This window comes from Scardinius erythrophthalmus (assembly GCF_964197995.2).
Source record: "Scardinius erythrophthalmus genome assembly, chromosome: 2".
Lineage (NCBI taxonomy): Eukaryota > Metazoa > Chordata > Actinopteri > Cypriniformes > Leuciscidae > Scardinius > Scardinius erythrophthalmus.
Genome location: NC_138222.1, coordinates 8,719,319 through 8,739,330, shown reverse-complemented (window position 1 = coordinate 8,739,330; position 20,012 = coordinate 8,719,319). Strand labels below are relative to the sequence as shown.

The following is a 20,012-nucleotide window of genomic DNA, read 5'->3' as shown; positions in this document are numbered from 1 at the left end:
CAAAGGAACAGACAGAAACTCAGGGTATAAATGCATGAGGCAAAAAAGGGAATTAATCAGGACACAGCTTAACAGAATAACTAATCAATCAGTAACTGAGACTAATGAGAACTCAAACAGGCAGGCAAACAGGGAAATAACCAACAGAAACTGAACTTGAATGTGACACCGCCCCCCTATGGAGAGGCGTGTCCTCGCGGCGTAGGGTCCAACTGAGGAGGGAGGGCAGGAGCTCTGGAGGAGGATAAGGAGCAGATGAAGGGCTGGCCTATGATGCAGATACAGGCAGAAAGAGCCACAGGCGGTGGGAGGAGCAAAGTAGGAACCAGGATCAGACACAGGCCAACGTGAGCCCAGAGCTCAGCCTGGAGGAGTCGAAGGAGGGAGGAGCCATGACCCCATACGGACGATGGATGATGACGGAGCCAATGGTGGAGGAGCCCAACATGCAGACGAAGAGCAGATGGTCCAGAGAAAGATCGCAGGCTTCGGAGGCCGCGATGGAGCAGCAGCAATGATCCCCTGAGGGGGAGCCAGGGTACCGGAGGACTGAGGCGGAGACGAGGCGACTGAGGGCTGAGGCGAAACCAACGGTTGTGTGGAGCCAGACGGAGCCGTAGGGGTGGAGAGACGGAGCATAGCGGATGACTCGTAAGTCCTTGGCGTTGTTGCGGCGACATCCGACCAAGGTGGAGCCAGAGGATTGAGGGAACCCGGTGAAGCCAAAAGGTCGATAGTCCCTGGTGGAGCTGAGGAGAGGAGGAGCCTGGACGGCAGGACGAGGTAGAGTGGCAGGAACAACGTCTGGAGGCGGAGCCAGGGGATCCATTCATTCAGGTGGCACTGGTAAATGGCTGTCCTAAGTGGGATCCACACCACAGAGAGGAGGTAGTGAAGAGGCAGAGGGGCTGACGGGGGACATCGGAAACTGATCAGAGGGACAGGCTGAGGTCTGAAGAGGAGGCAGGAGAGGAAGGCTGGGAGAGCATACTGGAAGCACAGGAGAATTAAAGAGGACGGGCGACGTTGCCAGTACTCGCACCTGGTCAGACGCGTTTTGAGGCTCAGGCTCAGGAGCGATGGCTCTTGGATCGCACCAGGGTGATTGCTGGTTGGGCTCTGGGTCGTGGGCTGTAAGGGGAAGTCCTTCGTGCTGGAGTATCCAGCCCAAATACTCCATCAAATTCCTCGTTTCGGGGAGGTGGAGGAGGTTCACCACTGGTAAGTCTATTTTGATTAAATATACTCAATTTCAGGGTCCGTCCTTCTGTAACGGTTAGCTGTGGCCATTTGAATAAACGAGAACGGACAAAGGAACAGACTGAAACTCAGGATATAAATGCATGAGGCAAACAAAGGGAAGTAATCAGGACACAGCTGAACAGAATAACTAATCAATCAGTAACTTAGGAGACTAATGAGAACTCAAACATGGAGGCAAAGGGGGAAATAACTAACGGCTATGACTGTACTGAAGCGCAAAAATCATCTTTAATAAATCCGAACTGGGAATACACAGGAGATTGTAGGAGAAATAAAATGGCACAACCACGTTAACTGACGGAACAATGAACAGACAGAACTCAGGGTTTAAATACACAGAGAACGTAATCAGATAGAAACAGAACAGGTGTGTGGAAATTAGGGACTAAGGAAACAAATTAACAAATGGGGAAGCTAACTAGGAACTCAGAAAAACAGGAACAGAGTGAAGAAAAAAAATAAAACAGAACATATACGTTACAGTTACATTACATTATATTATATTATATTATATTATATTATATTATATTATCATTCATATATGTTCATTTATTAAAGCAACATTCTATGTGTGGCCATGCATTCTGCATAATAATATAATATAATGGTTCATTTATTAAAGCAACATTATACAAGAGGCCATGAATTCTTATATATAAATATAATGCATTCTGGTAATTTTACCACAGTTAAGGGGGAGATGTTTTTAGGCATAGAAATATGAACAAAAAAGACACCAGTGTTCAATAAACAATTACATTTATTAATAATAGCATATATGCACATAAGAAATATGGTTCGCATAAGAAATATAGTTATAATATAGCATAATTGTAAGTGGTATTGTAGTCCACTATTGTGGACAAAAGGTTGGGATCTGGGGCAAGGATAAAGCAATTAAAAAGATGGCAAAGCTTTATTTTTTTATTTTTTGTGAATCTTTATTTTCTAATAGGCTATTTACTATTAAACCCCCACAGCTATAAATATTAACAAATAAACAGTATTGACAAACCAGCATTTTTAATAGTAACCACATCCCATATAATTTCCCATATCTTAAAAGCGAGTCTGTTTGGCTGTGATTTCATAGACTATTATCTCTTCAGCTTACAGACACTGTGTTTGGATGGGAATCGCTTGGATTCTCTTCCAGAGGAGCTGGGCAGCCTCGTGCAGCTCTGCAGCTTGGGACTTTCCTTCAACGGTTTTCCTCACATCCCCGTCGTGGTGGAGCGACTCTGTGCCCTGGACAAGCTGGCGATGGCTGGGAACAGGGTGGAGACTCTGAATCTGTGCAGTCTGCTACGAATGAGTCACATTAAGAGTATTGATTTACGGTGAGCTATTAGAAACATCTTCCTCTTTCTCTCTCTCCATCTATCTATCTTTGTGCGTCATACTGTCGGGCTCCTTCTGTTCTTCCGTTCTCTCTCTCTTCTGTCTGTCACCTGTCAGTGTGTTATTACTCTCAGCTCAGACTTTATGCATAATGCAGGATCAATATACAATAGTAATGTAATAAGATCACCTATCAGTAAATCACAGAGTTGACAGCAGCACAGCTCTATTTGTTCTCACAGGTGGCCCTGTCGCTAGAGTCACGCAGCCAGACTTCAGCATTCAAATCTGGGTCTCTTTGTAGATTATTCTGGCAAAAAAAAAAAGAAGAAGCCCATTTTGAAAATGCCCATCTGTCTGACACATAAAGCATCCAGCCACGGTTTGCTGTTTTTGTATCACACCACAAAAATAGATAATAGGTGCTAAAAAAAAGAAGAAAAAAAAGAATGACCTGGCATTCTCCACTGATAACGAAATGTGGAAATTAGAGTCAAGGCCCTTGCACACTGAGTCAGAAATTTTCGTATTCGTGATTTTATGACGGACGAAAGTTTCGGAGGCAGTGTGCAAGCATGATTGACATAACGTGAGATCGTATTTATTTTTTAACGTGCGAAAATTTCAGAAGCGAATTTCAGACTCAGTGTGCAAGGGCTTTTAGAGTTTACCTGCTTCTACACTACAGTTCAAAAGTTTGGGGTCAGGAAGGTTTTTTTCATATATTAAATTAAGCTTATTAAACAAGGATGCATTCAGTTGATCAAAAGTGACAGTAAAGACATTTATAATTTTATTTAAAAAAATCTATTTCAAATAAATGCTATTCTTTTGAACGTTCTTTCAAAATAAATTATTAAGAATATTAAGTATTAAGTAGCACAACTGTGTTCAACATTTATAACAATATGAAATGTTCTTTGAGCAGCAAATCAGCATATTAAAATGATTTCTGAAGGATCATGTGACACTGAAGACTAGAGTAATGATGCTGACATTTTTACAATATATTTGAATACAATTATTTTAAACTGCAATAATATTTCATATTAATATTACTTTTTATTGTCTTTGTGATCAAATAAATGCCTTGATGAGCATAAGAGACTTCTTTTAAAAATATATATTTTGGAAAAAAATCTAATCAACCCCAAACTTTTGAACAGTAGTGCAAGTTCTTCCAACAACAAATATATCACTAATCTAGTGATTTATTTCATCTTATTTTATCTTCAAAAGCGTTATTGTATCAACCCTTGTTAACATAACTTATCATCATAACATAAATCATAATCTGCGTGCCCTTGCTTTCAATTTCATAAAAGGTTGGAAATGTTGATTTTGGTCTGCGTTTGCTATTTTTGAGTGCAAAATGCATCAGACGGTTAGTAAACGGACTGTGGGCGGTCTGTGGACTGGTCGTCTGAGGTTTAGACTGCCCTGTCGCTAACAAAGTCACATTTGCTCTTCTCATAAAGTCATTTTTAAACAGCCTGTGGTTTTGATCACAGCTCACAGTCTGTGACTCACCTGAGTGAAACAGACTGAGGTTTGTGGATTTTCTGGGTCCTGACTGCACCTGCTGTGGATTAGAAATCCAGCCAGGAAAGAGGGAGGTGTCTGTCACCTGAACAAGCTCAGAGTTTTTCTGATGGATTATCCCACTGCACTTGACACGAGTCGCCACTCAGATTCCTCACATACACCGATCTCACGGGCAGAAAGTGTGCAAACAGCAGATGTGAGTGGGAATTTGAGTTCATGGGGGGCTGCGAGAAACAGAAAGGTTTAATACCCGTATCATTTGGATGTGATAGTCATTAGCGAACTGTGTGGCGTCTCTCGTAACGGGTAGCTGTTCGGTTAAACGAAAGTTTTTTTGGGCTTTTAGTATGAATATGTTAGCCTTACTGTTATCTATACTGAACAAAATGATAAACGCAACACTTTTGTTTTTGCCTTTTTCTAAGTACAGAAAATTCCTATTTTTCTGAAATATTGTTTACAGCCTAAGACACACCTGTGCAATAATCATTCTGTCTAATCAGCATCTTGATATGCCACACCTGTGAGGTGGATGGATTATCTCGGCAAAGGAGAAGTGCTCACTAACACAGATTTGTGAACATTATTTGAGAGAAATAGGCCTTTTGTGTACATAGAAAAAGTCTTAGATCTTTGAGTTCAGCTCATGAAAAATGGGGGCAAAAACAAAAGTGCTGCGTTTATAATTTTGTTCAGTGTATAAGCTAGTGTGCTCCAAAACAATGACAAAATTCACATTTAGAAGATAGTATAAGCATTCAAAACTTACGTTCTTACGCTTCCACCAATATGGATAAATGATTTTGATGACATCACTCTGCACTTTAGCTTCTCATCAGATTTTCAATCCAATCAAATGCTCTCTGGAATCAAAAGCGTTTTCATTTGACCTTCATGACTCAAATGAATCAGTGATTTTTTTTTTTAACTAGTTAATTTGTGCGTATCATTCAAACAATTTTTATTATAATAATATTAAATAATATTGAAATTTGCATTATTGCATAAGCAATGTCGTTTTTTTGTTTGCACAAGCAAAAGATACTGTACAGTACAACATTTTTTACTGACCTTAAAATGTAACTGTATTTATTAATATAAGATAACATGGACATATTCTCAATGTTCAGTGTCTTGGAGCTCCACTCTTCCATCTGTTATTATGTTTATTTCTTTGTCCACCAACATATATATTCTTCACTTCTTTTTGATGTTTGGATTCTTTGCAACTGACTTGTCTTTTTGTTTGTAGGTTAAATGGCCTCCGCTGTGTTAAAAGTGAAACTCTGGAGCCTGTAAAACATCTCACCCAGCTTGACCTGAGAGACAACCAGTTGACCTCTCTAGACCTGAGCGCGTTCTGCAGTCTGGAGACGCTGCACTGTCAGCGAAACCAGCTGGGATCCCTGACGCTCAGCGGCTTCACTCTGCGCACACTCCACGCCAATAACAACCGTGAGTGCAAATAGAAATGTTTGACGCCAAAAGATTTACAGACATTTTCATTATATTATTATCATAATCACTGTGTTATTTGTCTTAGGTCTGACCACGGTGAACATCTACCCTGTTCCCAACCAACTAACACATATGGACCTATCAAGGTAAGCATATAATGAACTGACATATTCATTCTGTAATCTGTGCATACCATATCCTAATCAATAATTGTAAAGAAGTATTTTTTTCTGCCCAGACTAAATCGAAAAATGCCGCACAAACTAAACAGCAGCATTTTGGACCATTGGTCCAGAAGTGCATAACACAATTACTAAAACATAACTTAAAAAATTAAAATAAAAGCTAATTCAAATAATATGAAATACTATAATGAGATAAATAATACTAAAATAACGCTGCTCTGTACTTATTAGTGTACTTGCACTACAACATTGTAATGCAAATGGTACCAAATGTTCATCAGCTCATTTACAAGAGGCTCAATGCGCAGCAGTCACGTCCTTTACCTCGCACATTCTTGTACAATGCTAATGCTCTCATGTAATTAGCCTGGAGTTAATTCACTTCCCTCCTGCAGGAATCTCCTGGAATACCTGCCAGACTGGGTGTGTGACAGCCGGAAGATTGAGGTGCTGGACGTCTCCCATAATCTGCTGTCTGAGCTCCCAGCCAGGTGCGCGCATTTGTGTGTATGCATGTGTGTGTGTGTGTGTGTGTGTTCAGACCCTCATAAACTGCATTTGCATTTTCCCTCTAAAAAGAAAATGTCCTACTGCTCCCCCATCTCAGAATCTTAATGTCAGCATTTTGTACTTATTTATTCAACAAAAATTGCCTGTTTGATTTGAATGATGTCGGTTAAGCGACTCTCTGGCCAGACGGTGGATGTGAATAGAAATGGGACAGCGTTCATCAGCAGACGCTTGATGTGGCCACTCTGCTGTCTCAAAGCAGAGTGATGTAAACGCCAAGCAGATGAAAGCACCATTTCACAGCTAATTCCACATTAACATTCCGGCATTTGCATCTGAAAGAGCTAAAAGCCGTGCACAAATGAGATAATATGCGGCTTGAAGTTTGTGTCCCATTTGAGACTGTGAGTGTTGCACTCTTTGCTTCGCATGAAAATGCTGTGTTGGGGTTTTAAAGAAATGGTTCATCTTAAAGGAGAATTGGGTTGTTATGCACTTAGCCTCGTGTCATTGCAAATTCGTACTGTGGTTGTATTTTCCTTATATCGTGAGTAAACAGAAACAATCTTTAGTTACAGCTGTCAAATATCATTCTTCATTGCAAAATTGATCTAGCTTGCCAGTTTTTGGTTACAACAAATACAAGAACCTAATGTCAAACCTGGTCAAATTATAGGTGTAAATAATATTTTAAATTATATTTAAGTGAATAATTTCTTTATGTTGTGTCTGTTGCTCACACAATACTATTGTTTGTCTTCAGTTGTACATGTATATTAGGGCTGCATGATTAATTGAAATGAAACCGAAATTGTGATATGGCTTAGTGCAACTCTCAAATGCAGCGAGGCATTGTGTTATTTTTAAATGCGAGTCGAACATTTGTTGTCAAGCAAAAGACAAGATTTAAGACCTCCATGTGATCTTTTGCCGAAATAAAAGCTTGATGGTTTATCGTTTGAAAATGAAGAAATTAATATTTTTACAGTTGTTGTATTGAAACTTTTTTTTATTTCACACTGAATTATTACAATAGTAATATTTCTTTATTTTGTTTAATAGTTTAATGTTGTAATATTTATTTTATTTTAGAGTACAATTTTTATTAGTACATATTGATATAATCGTAAAAGTTTTGGACAAATTCTACAGCCCTGCAAACAAGCGCAGCAAACCTCCAGTAACCTTTGATTTATTTATAAAAATTGCATATTACATCTCAATCACGATTTTTATCAGGAAAAAAAAAAACGCAAATTGATCCCCACCGTATTTTCTTGGATGTTTTAAAAAAAATTCTCCTTTTTTATTCCGCAGAAACAAAATATAGCAAATGAGTTTGGAATTAAATGATGATGAATAAATAGTTTGAATTTTAATCATTGGACGAAATATTCCTTTGAAGGTGTCTAGGCATTGATGCTTTTTTGAGTTTCTACCCTCATTTAAGACTGAATATGTTAACAGTGTCACAGCGTTTTTTTCTCTCATCTCGTTCTTTCTCTATCCCTCCTTGCTTTCAGACTTCTTAGCAGTCTGAGTCTGCGTAAACTGCTGGCTGGAAACAATAGGTTGGAGAGACTGGCTGACCTGCTTGACCACATCCCACTGGAAACACTCGACCTGCAGCACAACAAGCTGCGAGAACTGCCAGAGAGCTTCTTCTACAAGGCCTTAAAGTAGGTCACTCCCTCCTTCTGTCCTCTCTCTGTTCCTCTTACTCTCTGGGCTGTGCTCTCTCTCTCTCTCTTTCTCTCTCTCTCTCTCTCTCTCTCTCTCTCCCTCTCCGTTTTCCTAATGTTTTTCCTCTTTTTCTTGCAATTTCTTCATGTGACAGGTGCAGTGCTAGCTGCAGCTGTGTCTCTCTCTGCTCTGTGGACCTTTAGCCCTGCTGCTTGAGCTCTTCATTAGACCTCCTAGCCTTTTACTGGAACTTATCAAACCAGGGATTTCTCTGGAAACTTCTCTTTCTCTATATATATTATCTGCGAAGATATTACAGATATATACTCAGAGTTGCAGAAGCTACTTTAAATAACTTGTAGCTACGGTTTCAAAGTAGTTAAACTAGTGTCAAGCTACTAACAACAAGTTAATCCAAATATATTTGAAGTTATTCAATTGGGCAAAATCTTTTTCATTAAATATCAGATTATGTTATTTATAATTTAATCAGAGCAGTGTTTATCTGACTCGTGGAAATAATTTAATTAAAGGAATAGTTCCCAAAAATGAAAATCATCCCTTAATTTACTGCTAATTCTATATATATATATATATATATATATATATATATATATATATATATATATATATACGCATCACATTGGTTGTAAACATAATATGTAAGAGTAGTGTTTAACTAAATATTTCAATTTAAAAAAGATGCATGAGCATATTTAATTTTTGTTTCTGCTCACTCGGCCATAAATATATTTAATATTTTGATTTATATTTTTTATAAGATATACATCATGCCCACCTGTTATCAAAAATCTTTCAAGAAATTTTTTCTTACGACCATATATTAATTCTTTTGTCAAAATACATCATGATCGTATCTGGGTAACAGGTGAATTATTGCTACAATTAGCATCAAGCTACACACAACAATTTATGAGATTATACTACGCTTTACCAAAAACTCACTGTAAACCACCATCGAGTGCTTGTGATAACTTCTAATTGCGATCTAATGTGGATTTTGGTCATATGAGGAGGCAAAAATATGTTATTTGTAGCATTTAAGATTAAGCTAATCGCTACACCTGCATAGCATTTCTCATGTAAACATGCTTTCTTATAAAAATAGCCCAAATCACATGAAAATCACATACAAATCATATGCTGTCGTAATTGTATGGTTATTAGCTTCATGTTTTTTTTTTTATAATGTAGAAATGTTCCTTTGGTAAGTGTAGAACAGAACGCGTAAGTGTAGTGGAAGTTTGTCATCAGAAGAGACAGGCGGGTTATGAATTATTTGGTTTTCCTCTTGAATCATTACAGCAATCGTGGAAGTGAAAACACAGGGAGACAGTGCTGGAAGCTAATATGCTCAACGACAGATTGCATAATTATATGAATAGAAATTATGATTCTGTCTTAAGTAATACGATATAAATAATTTAAGGCAGCGGCTATTTGCATTAAGTGCTAAATGCTAATAGCGATAGATTGTATTTACACTATTTAAAAATAGGAGTATTTTCTTTGCAATAAGTTTAAATAGTAGTTAGATGTTATTTATACTGATAAATATAGTGGCAGATATAATTTGCACCACAGTGTTGTTGTACATTAAACGGTGTGCAATAATAACATAGTGTAAATTATTATATTTATTCAAATTATTAAATGGATGCCGCATTATCGGGACAGTGAAGCCCTCCCTAGACCCACTCTTAACCATAACCAATAAATATTTTATTATTTAACACGTTAGACACTTTATTTCCACTTTTTGAATATTTTCTTAATTTTTTTGAAAATAAATACCTTTCTGAGCTGAGATGTGATGGAGAAAAGGAGTAGAGCGAGTTCGGCAAAAGACGCATTCGAACTCGGGTCGATTTGCGTAAAACTGTTCTGCCCCACCGCCTTACCCCTACACTATTGCTATTGTTGGCAATGCAGCGTCTTCTGTCATTTTATCTGGCCCAACCAGATGTCAGTGGGCGGAGTTAGTGTAAATAGCCTCTGCCAAAAAGGCGGGATATTTAAATATAGGCTAATATAGAGCATATGCATTTAAATATAGAGCATATGCAAAGTCAGAATTTTGAGGAGAAAATACGCAATTTCCACTTCTGTAGGGTGTAATGGAAAACTAACTAGTAGTGTAACAAAAAAGCATTTTTTTTTTTTTTTTTGAGTAACGAGCCCAACACTGTATATACACAGTATAAGTGCATAAAGTGACATGCTTCTACAAAGACTGGATGTGTAAAGGAAGATATGGCTCAATGAGACAGTAATATGAGCCAGAAGCGCTCGCAGCTCTTCCATTTCCTGTGGGTTAATTTACTTGTCAGCCATTAAGCATCTCTAATGCTGAAAGATGTACTGCAGCTCAGAGGCTTTGGTTATATCCAAGATGATGTTTTGTTTTATCAACATTGCTTTTTAAATGAAACAAAAAGCAATATTCACCAAATTGCCTTTCCTTTTTCTTTTCGTCTACTAGTTTAAAGTATCTGAATGTGTCTGCCAATGCACTGGAGACAATCCCGCCGAGCAGCCAATCAGAGGAGAGCCTCAGCACCCTGCAGGAACTCTATCTCACAGGAAACAACCTGAATGAGAACTGCGCTGCTCTACTGGTGGGGCATCAGAACCTGCGGGTCTTGCATATGGCTTATAACCAACTGCTGTCCTTCCCTGCTAGGTACCTTCACTGACACCTTAAACTAGTATACTTCCATCTACATCATTCAAGAAAGATCAATGATTATATGTGTATAAATCACCCTTTGTTCTGTTTTCAGCAAACTCAGTAAACTGGAGGTACTGGAGGAGTTGAATCTGAGTGGGAACAAGCTGAAAACGATCCCCTCCACTGTGTCCAGCTGCAAGAGACTGCACACCCTCATCGCCCACTCCAACCATATCAGCGTGTTCCCAGAGGTCCTCAGCCTCCCCGAGATCAAGGTCAGTGTGCGTTTGGGTGACATATGATGACCAGGGCATGTGAAAGCCTGGCCATAAATATTGTAAAGGATCTAAAGGGTCAACCACAGTGTCAACAGGTGGCAGGAACAAATGGAAAGCCGAAAAAAGATCAGATTTTAAATGTATGGATAGACAATTGCCGCAATTTAGGTCACAAAAAAATTGTTTATTAGGTATCATCAATGTTTATAGAGATCAATTATGGTTGATATGCAAATGTTTGAATAAAACTACATACATTTAAAAATATTAAAATCCAAGTTTTAAATGCAAGCCTTAAATAGACATTTACATACAGTCAAAAGTTTGGAATAATTAAGATTTTTTTTTTAAATGTTTTTGAAAGAAGTCTCATATGCTACCCAAGGCTGCATTTAGTTGATTGTGAAATAGGTAACACTTTATTTTACAGTGTCCTTGTTGTTACATATAGTAATATAGTAAATTATCCATAATTACATGCAACTAACCTCAACCAAATCCTAATCCTATAGTAAGTACGTGTTGTCAATTATTATTACTCAGTACTTAAATGTATAATAACATTGTAACAATGACACCTTAAAATAAAGTGTAACCGTGAAATATTATTACAATTTGAAAGAACTGTTTTCTATTGTAATATATTTTGAAAATTAAATGCTAAATCTACATAGAAATGGTAAAAACATGCAAAATAGTGATGCTTCACGGAACTTCTAAACTTACATTTCTCTACATTGATTTTTATTTAATGTTTCTAAGGTTTACATGTATCATTTTGATATTTATTGTGATTTATACTTTTATAAATAGTTTTTTATATTATGTTTTTCCCCCCAATATTTATAATCTCTAATCGTGAAAATGGCACTATTTAAAAAACTTACTTAGTTAAGTTTGGCAAAATGTAATTGTTTTTGTCCCGAAATCCAACCAAATATTCTTTGTTTTGGGCTGTCGTTTGTTACACACATTATGTTATATTTAACGTTTCACGTGAAGTATGCTGCTCTTTGTGTAGCTGGTAGATGTGAGCTGTAATGAGCAGACGGAAATCCTGTTGTCAGACTCTATGCCTTCCACACTGCAAGAGCTGGACCTGACCGGCAACAGTAACCTCATGTTGGAGCATAAAACGCTCAACCTTTTCAGGTGAGGTGCTACAAACACTCATTACGCAGCTGATGAACTCTGACCCAGGTGGATAATTGTTCTATGTCTTTATCACTCCCACTTGTCTGTGTACTTCTCTCTTCCAGTCACATAAGTACATTGAAGCTGGACCAGAAGCCAGCCGTGACAACCGGAGACGCACAGGGCACGTCCAACCTTTGGGATCATGGTTACGCGGAAATGTGTGGTCAAAGAAACAAGTGAGCAATATCTGGAGACATGAGGGTCAAAGATTTGGAAAGAATGAGTGTGTCTGGTTAAAGGAAGCTCCAGAATGCCATCCTCAACCTCCAATTCTCTATTATATATTGAGGATATGTTGGCTGCAGTGAGACTTCAGGGTCTGAAGGCACAATTTATTTATTTATTTTTGTTCATTGCGGTCTAATCAAATACTTATTTATCTAGTCCCTAAATATTGCGGAAAAACAAAACAAAAAATTAGGTTGGTTGTTTTGTGTGCCATTCAGACAAACCTTTCCTGTCCAAGGGAGCGTTTTTTTGGCCAGAGTGAATCAGGGGCCGAAATATTCTTAAAATCCCCCTGTAGTCAATAATTTTATCCATTAAAACTCAGCTTTGATCACCAAAATTACATATTTAAATGTTTTTTCCTTGATTTTTTTTTGTCATGCCTTAAAATAGCATGTAACTCTACACCCTTGCCTCATTTAGTATATGTGGTTCTATGAATATACAAATTAGCCCTGCCTCCACTCACTCACACCAGAGGTACGATTATTTCAAATGTGAAGCTTTATAACATAGACTAGCTACATATATAATACATATTACTATGGATGTGCACAAGTAAGCAGAATTTTGCGAGACGTGAATTTTTTTGGATTTCAAAAATTAGTTAAAGGAATAGTTCACCCAAAAATGAAAATTCTGTCATAATTTACTCACCCTCAATTTGTTCCAAACCTGTATGAGTTTCTTTCTTCTGTTGAACACAAAAGAAGATATTTTACAGAATGTTGGTAACCAGACAGTTGACGGCACCCATTGTCTTCCATTGTATTTTTTTCCTACTATGGAAGTCAATGGCAACCGTCAACTGTTTGAATACCAACATTCTTTAAAATATATTTTGTGTTCAACAGAAGAAAGAAACTCGTACAGGTTTGGAACAACTTTAGGGTAAGTATATGTTGACAGAATTTTCATTTTTGCATGAACTATCCCTTTAAATAAGGACGCAGAGTGTTGAACTTCCGTCAAGCCAGTCTCAACAAAAATAGTGTGCATGCTTATAATTATTATGGTAATTTGCACAAATCCAGCCCCAGGATTTTTTACATTTTTCAGGAATCTGGCCCCAGATATTTTGCCATATCAGAAATGTGGCTTTGAGACAACTAATTAACGTACAAAGAAATACTTGGGTGGCATAAAATAGCTGGCATTTTCAGAATAATCATTGCGTTGGTTTTCGCAGAAGATTTCGTTACCAGGGGGCAAGACGCAGCAGGGGGGCTGGTTTAAATGCAGAATGCTTCCCATAGGCTTAAAGATCTTGTTTCTACATGTTTAATGTGACATCAGTGTGCTTGGCTCCCCCTGCGAAGGGCATTACCTCCACAGTTTCAAAGCAGTCAGTCTCAAATATCGAATCCTCTTTCTGTACTCTATATCCACCAAGGGGGGCCACTTTTGTGTGTTTGTCAGGTAGAGTGAGTTTGTGTATGTACCTATATAGGTGTATCCATTACCAGTCAATGAAATGTGTTTGTAATGTGATGGGTGTTGTTGTCATGAAGAGCATTTGTTCCACTGAAATCTTGTGTTTTACCTTCAGGTTGTGTGTGTCTGTGCTGGCTGTGGATCGCTTCGGGGACAGTCCAGAGGCTGCTTATGGGATTTTTGATGGTGACCGTAATGAGGAAGTTTCCAGGTTACTGCAGTGCACCATGGGAGATGTATTGGCAGAGGAGATACAGCACTCCAGTGTGGATAGTGTATACATGTGCAACACTTTCCTTACCTCTCATAGGTGTGTTTTGCACACACATTTTTTGATTAAGCATGATTTGATACTTTGTATGCTTCACCTTGCTTGTATAATAATTGATAACACCTGATAGCTTGTCACTTAGTATGAACTTCTTAGTGATGAACAAACATTATTATATACAGTAGCTCTCTTGAATACTTGATTCTGATTGGTCAGACATGACATGACATGTTGCATTCAAATATATTTGTATAATGACCACTAAACTATATAATCGACCATTGTGCTTACACTGTGCTACTTTCTTGTGTTACTCTGTGATCTCTTTCTTCTTGCATGAGTAATTTTAGTTTCATGTCCATTTATTTATTTGGTAAGTAGTCATGTAATGGTGGGATAGTGTAGAGTCATACAAAACCCCACCACTTTGTGTCAGGGTCCACTTTGCATTAATGTCTGACTGTACAGTATCCCTTATTTTTGTAAAGCTTTCCAGAAAGTAGGTAATGTACAATCAAATGAAAAATGTATGTGATTATATGATTCACATGATTGATACGAGATTAACATAGTTTCACATTTCAAGATTTAAGTCTTCCTGGTAAGATCATATTTACGATTTGGGAAGTTGTAATTACAATGTCAGGTGCGTTCAAATGACTTTGGTTGGAGCAAATGGCAATGTACCTTTTCTACAAAAATACAGCACATTTTTTTAACTCTACTTCTACAAAACGATGAAGAATGCAGGTGCATTTTTCCTTTTTTAATTCAACTCATGAAAGTCCTGTATACTGAATCATTTTCTGATATATAACATGTAATATGTATATATTGTAATTGTACAATACTATTGTTTTTTGTACATGTGACTTAGCTAATTAGTTTGATTGAAAATGAACAAATTGCAGCCAACACAAATACTGCATCTGCCATATTTAGTCTCACGTAAATACGACTTGAACACACCATAATTCACAAACAGCCTTCGATTTTTGGTTACATGAATAATAAATGCAATCCTCTTGTTGCTGTTGTGCATTTTTGCAGGAAACTTGGCATGGCAGGCCAGAAGCTAGGTGCCTCTGCTCTACTTTGTTACATCCATCATGAGTCCTCCGAGCCTGGCAGCTACTTTAGCCTCACTGTGGCCAACGTAGGCACCTGCCAGGCTGTACTGTGTCGTGGTGGGCAACCTCTTGCACTCTCGAAAGTTTTCAGCCTAGAACAGAGCGCTGAGGAGATGGAGCGTGTCAAACTGGCTAAAGCTATTATCACTGAGGTATTGACTCTTTCTCAGTTCATACCTGCAGGTTAACTGGTGATGCTTAATTTGGTCTAGATGTGCATGAGTGAGAAGTAAAAGCTTATTTGTGTCTTTAATCATTTGGCTCTTTTGTGCTTTAGGATAACAAGGTGAGTGGGGTGACATGCTGCTCACGGTTACTTGGCTGTTCCTACCTGTTTCCTTGGGTCCTTCCCAAACCCTGGGTGCACACAGAGCCTTTGTGTTCCCAGGATGAGTTCCTGATCCTAGGAAACAAAGCACTCTTCCAGAAGGTTTCCTACCAGGAGGCAGTGAGAACTGTGTTAGCTGTCAGAGACCCTCGCGCTGCTGCCAAAAAGCTCTGCACGCTGGCACAGAGCTATGGGTGCCGGGATAATGTTGGAGCAGTAGTGGTGGCTTTGCATATCGGAGAAGACAGCTGTACGTGCGAGCCTCCTCTCTTGACCGCAGAAGCCCGAGGACCACCTGCCCCGACACCTTTACCGATCTCTGTCTCCCCTGGCGACCCAGCCACACCATCATCTAGCAGCGGCATTGCCTCGGAGTTCAACAGCGAGATGTCAGCCTCAGAAGTGGGCAGCGAGGCTGGGTCCACTGCCTCAGACGAGCACCCCTCTTCGGGACCAACAGCTCGTCCCGAACGTCGCTGTAGTCTTCATCCTGCTGCCACCTTGTGTAACACGGGGCCGCTGGCGAGTCTGGGGCCAGGGGCGCACCCGGCTCTGTTCCAGCGCCAACCTTCCAGCGCCACTTTCTCCAGCAACCATTCAGACAATGGGCTCGACAGCGACGATGAGGCTCCTTTAGAAGGTGTCATCTCAAACGGGAGTAAGCTAGAGGTGGAGGTGGACATTCACTGCTGCGCTTTTCAGCTGCGCTCTGGACCACCCGAAAGTCCCAAGGACCTGGACGGCCGCCACGAGTTGAGGGGCTCGGACTATCCCAACAGCAAAATGCGTCGGCAAAACAGTGTTGTGGTTTCTGCCACCAACGGCTGCCTACTGGCTGTATGTGGGCGAGAGATCTCGGATCTGAAGAAGTCTCCGTCCACCTCCAGCCTCTTCGGGAAGAAGCTCTCCAATGGCTCGGTAGTGGCTCTGGAGGATAGCCACAACATCATTGAAGTAGCACTCGAGGCCCCTAAAAAGAAATCGGGATATTTTGCCGCACCAGCCCAGCAAGACCCAGAAGACCAGTTAATTATACCGCCTAGTCTGGAGCAGGATGTGCGGGAGCAGCTGAGAGGCCAGAGTCCTGTGGTTCCCGGGCCACCGCCTCCTTCAACACCACCCTCAGCAAGAGACCCCAACTGGGACCATCCTCTCCCCACCGTCCCCGGTCTCCACCCCACCACCGTCCTGCAACAGGATGTCTATGACACGGCTCTATAGTGGGTGCAAGCGGGCCGCACCGTCGGAGCATCTCCGCATCATAGTGCCACATCAAAGAGGCTAGCACGCACTTCCTGCCTTCGAGATATTCCAGTTCTTATTTAGCACCGTCATCACGTGTGGGTCCCTGCATGTGCATTCCTGAGCTGATCTGCGGTGGCATAGCCACCTCTGAAGGGTGGAAATGGGTGCAAATGTCAGGACCGATGAAATCATGAAGATTGAGGTCTTTGATTGAGGAAATACATGGGCTATTCCTGACTAAAAACCACAGCATGGAGCTAGAGTACCTCATTCATCACCATGCGCGAGTTAATTTCGACATTCGCCCTTTATATCAAAGGTCACAGGCTTAAGTAGGCTTCAATGATCACATTTGCCTTCTGGTGGAAAGATACTATCAGCTAAACTGAGACCAAAAGATGAGAAAAGTGCCTCTTGACCATGGTTGAGGTTCTGAGAGCCTTTACTGTTCTGGTGTACGTGCAGTTTTGTTCTTCTACCTTCCCATAGTGGAAACTAGTCAGTAATCTGCACTTTTGAAGTCCGCGAGGAATATTTCTGAGGGTCAAAAGGATCTCTTCCCCATCTGACCTGCTGGTAACATCCCGCTCCATTTCATGGAAAAAGAGTACTTGTTGTGAAAAGATGTATTGTTGACCAGAGCTTTCGCCACCTCCCCTGATCTCCTCACTTGTATGCATACGGGATCTCCCAGACAAAGCCATGGGGGTCTCTGGAACACTCTGCGCGATAGAAGAGTACAATGCACCTGACGTAACGCTCAAGCCCTGACAGATTTACCTGGAGAGGGAATCAGCCTAGTGATGGAGGTCAGAGTGAGATGGAGACAAAAACCTCTACTCCTTAGTACATCCAATACTCAGTGGAAGCATTGTCACACCTTTATGGCTACGGTCAATTGGGGAGCAGAAAGACCTCATAACTCTGTCTGAAATCATAACTTGAGCTGTCTCGGGTTGTACTTGAAGTTTCGAGTGTGCCATGACTACATGACAGAGCTCATACTATAAAGTCTCGAGCCATGAAAATATCATTGGGTCTTTGTAGTAGTGTGGTTTTGCTGTTCTGAGTGAGTTTGGGGATATTTTCTCATCTCATTATCAAGGAAAAAAGTGTTTTGTATGAGAGGCACAGGGCTTATTATGATATCACGTATTGTGCGGTGTGTGTGTGTGTGTGTGTGTGTGTGTGCTCTATTTTAGCCATGCATGGTACGTATAAGGAAACATGCTGGTTAGAGTTTTGTTTTATTTTAATAAGGGGACCAGAGGAAAAAGAAGTATTATTGCATATTTGAGTTTGTAATTGCCACAATCACAGTATCAAGGAATTCTGTGCAGTAAAACACTGTGCCCGTGGTTGGAGGAGACATCTAGTGGTGTTTATTGGAAACAACAACGTTTTTTTCAGGGTTTTCCCTGCAAGTAATTTTTTTTTGTTGTTGTTGTTGTTGCAATTCATTAATACATTTCAAACCTTTTTAAAATAAATATATTAATAAAGAATTTGGGGAAAATAAGTGCAAATCCCACTGTTAATTTTAAGATATTAAATTTAGTGATGTTATCTAAAGCCCACTCAGTTTTATTAAATTATTTATAATTCATTAGAAACTGTCTTTACACAGGTGTGCAAGGGAAACAACAATTAAAATGTATAAATCGCATCTCGTAAAAAAAAAAGAAAAGAAAATGTCAGCATTGGCATGATGTTAAAAAATCCAGTACTTGAATTTGATCATCCATGAAACGTTCACCTTGAAAATGAGCTCAAGTACATTTGTATGCTCAGATATTATGTTTAAGCCTTTTCATCTCGAGATTCAAAATATTCTTTTTGTCAATTATTTTCGTTATGGCAGACATTTTGAGTTTTTTTTATTTTTATTTTATTAATATTCTTCATGGTCAGCTGGTAAATGCTCTTTGTGCCAAACTTGCATACCGATTTGCTATATGCTGTGAGAAAAGGCCACCATGTAACTAATCTGGATCCCGGTATTTAACATCCAAGAAGATTTTGAATCAACCTTTTACTGCCATTAACTTTTCTGCAAGCATTAGAGAGTCATTTCTGGTGTTCATTTAATTTGCCTACAGGCCTAAAACTGTAGCTCTTGTGCCAAAAGATGTAGTAGTGGTATTTGACGGTAGGTAATTTATTTTGAGTATTTCATCCGTCCCTCGGATACTAAAGAGCTGAAGCCAGTGGCGTGGATGACTCATGTTTTTTCTTTTTTTTTTTCTTTAATGGTCATAAAGCAGGTTTTCCCTCAAATTTCTTTAGCGTTTATATTTCAAACCCCCCTTTTTTTTCACATTAAAAAATGTCAAGTACATTTTGCTGGAAATTGATACCTAGACTCCCTAAATCATTTAGAGCTGTATGCTTAAGTGCATCAAGTATTGTTGTACAATCATATAAAGTAAAAGAGTTTTACATTGTATAAGCACTTTGTACATAGCTCAGAGAATCTATATACATAGACATATTTAAGAATAGCATTTTAGCTATTTGTTGAAATGCTTATAAAATCAACACTAGGCTGTGATTTATAGCCTCTTTCGGAAAGTGGGTATTCTTTCTGTTACAACCCCTAAAATATGTAATTTCTTATGTTTGTTTGTGAGGAGAGATGAGGTTATTGAGGCACAACATGCTGATTCATACCGTGCTAAGAGGCAGAGTTCAAGCATTTGACGGCTTGCTTTGTTAGAAAGATGTAGTCTAACTCTGTTATTAGCTATAGAACCGTTTCATCCCCTGCAATGCTTTATTCTTTTAAGGAAACAGAAATGGCAAGTAATTTTTCAAACAAATGTCATGGATACAGCAAATCATGCTGCTTATGAGCACCTTAAACCCTCTATAGCCCTACGCTACGACATGATGCATATCTGCATCATTAAAAGTGATATATGCAACAATCATACATGTCTAATTAGATTATCAATCTGAAAATGATTAAAACGGGAAAATCCATAAATTTGTGTAAGTCTGTGGGTGTCAAGTGCAGTGCTCTGTTGTGGAATAGAATCTATTGTTTCTTCAGCCTAGGCAACTAGTTGCTTTGCCACATGGACAAATGTTATATTTTAGGGGCCGTTTACACGACGCCGTTTTCAACTAAAAACGGAAAACTTTTTAAGCGTTTTGGACGTGTTTATTCACACAACAATGGCGTTTTGTGGGCCTGAAAACACAACCTTTTAAAAACGGGTTTA

At 39.2% G+C, this 20,012-nt stretch overlaps 1 protein-coding gene across 1 annotated transcript in view; it reads left to right on the top strand.

Annotated features, from left to right (window-relative positions):
- Positions 1–18,460, top strand: part of phlpp2 (PH domain and leucine rich repeat protein phosphatase 2) — a 62,685-nt gene extending 44,225 nt beyond the window's left edge. Inside the window, exons 8-19 of the mRNA XM_081354114.1 lie at positions 2,373–2,603; positions 5,402–5,604; positions 5,693–5,753; positions 6,188–6,283; positions 7,826–7,981; positions 10,489–10,689; positions 10,790–10,952; positions 11,977–12,107; positions 12,215–12,328; positions 13,930–14,124; positions 15,136–15,367; positions 15,493–18,460. Coding sequence (XP_081210240.1) covers positions 2,373–2,603; positions 5,402–5,604; positions 5,693–5,753; positions 6,188–6,283; positions 7,826–7,981; positions 10,489–10,689; positions 10,790–10,952; positions 11,977–12,107; positions 12,215–12,328; positions 13,930–14,124; positions 15,136–15,367; positions 15,493–16,764 — 3,055 coding nt within the window. The 3' untranslated portion in view covers positions 16,765–18,460. The remainder of the gene's footprint in view (positions 1–2,372; positions 2,604–5,401; positions 5,605–5,692; positions 5,754–6,187; positions 6,284–7,825; positions 7,982–10,488; positions 10,690–10,789; positions 10,953–11,976; positions 12,108–12,214; positions 12,329–13,929; positions 14,125–15,135; positions 15,368–15,492) is intronic.
- Positions 18,461–20,012: the final 1,552 nt, after the last annotated feature.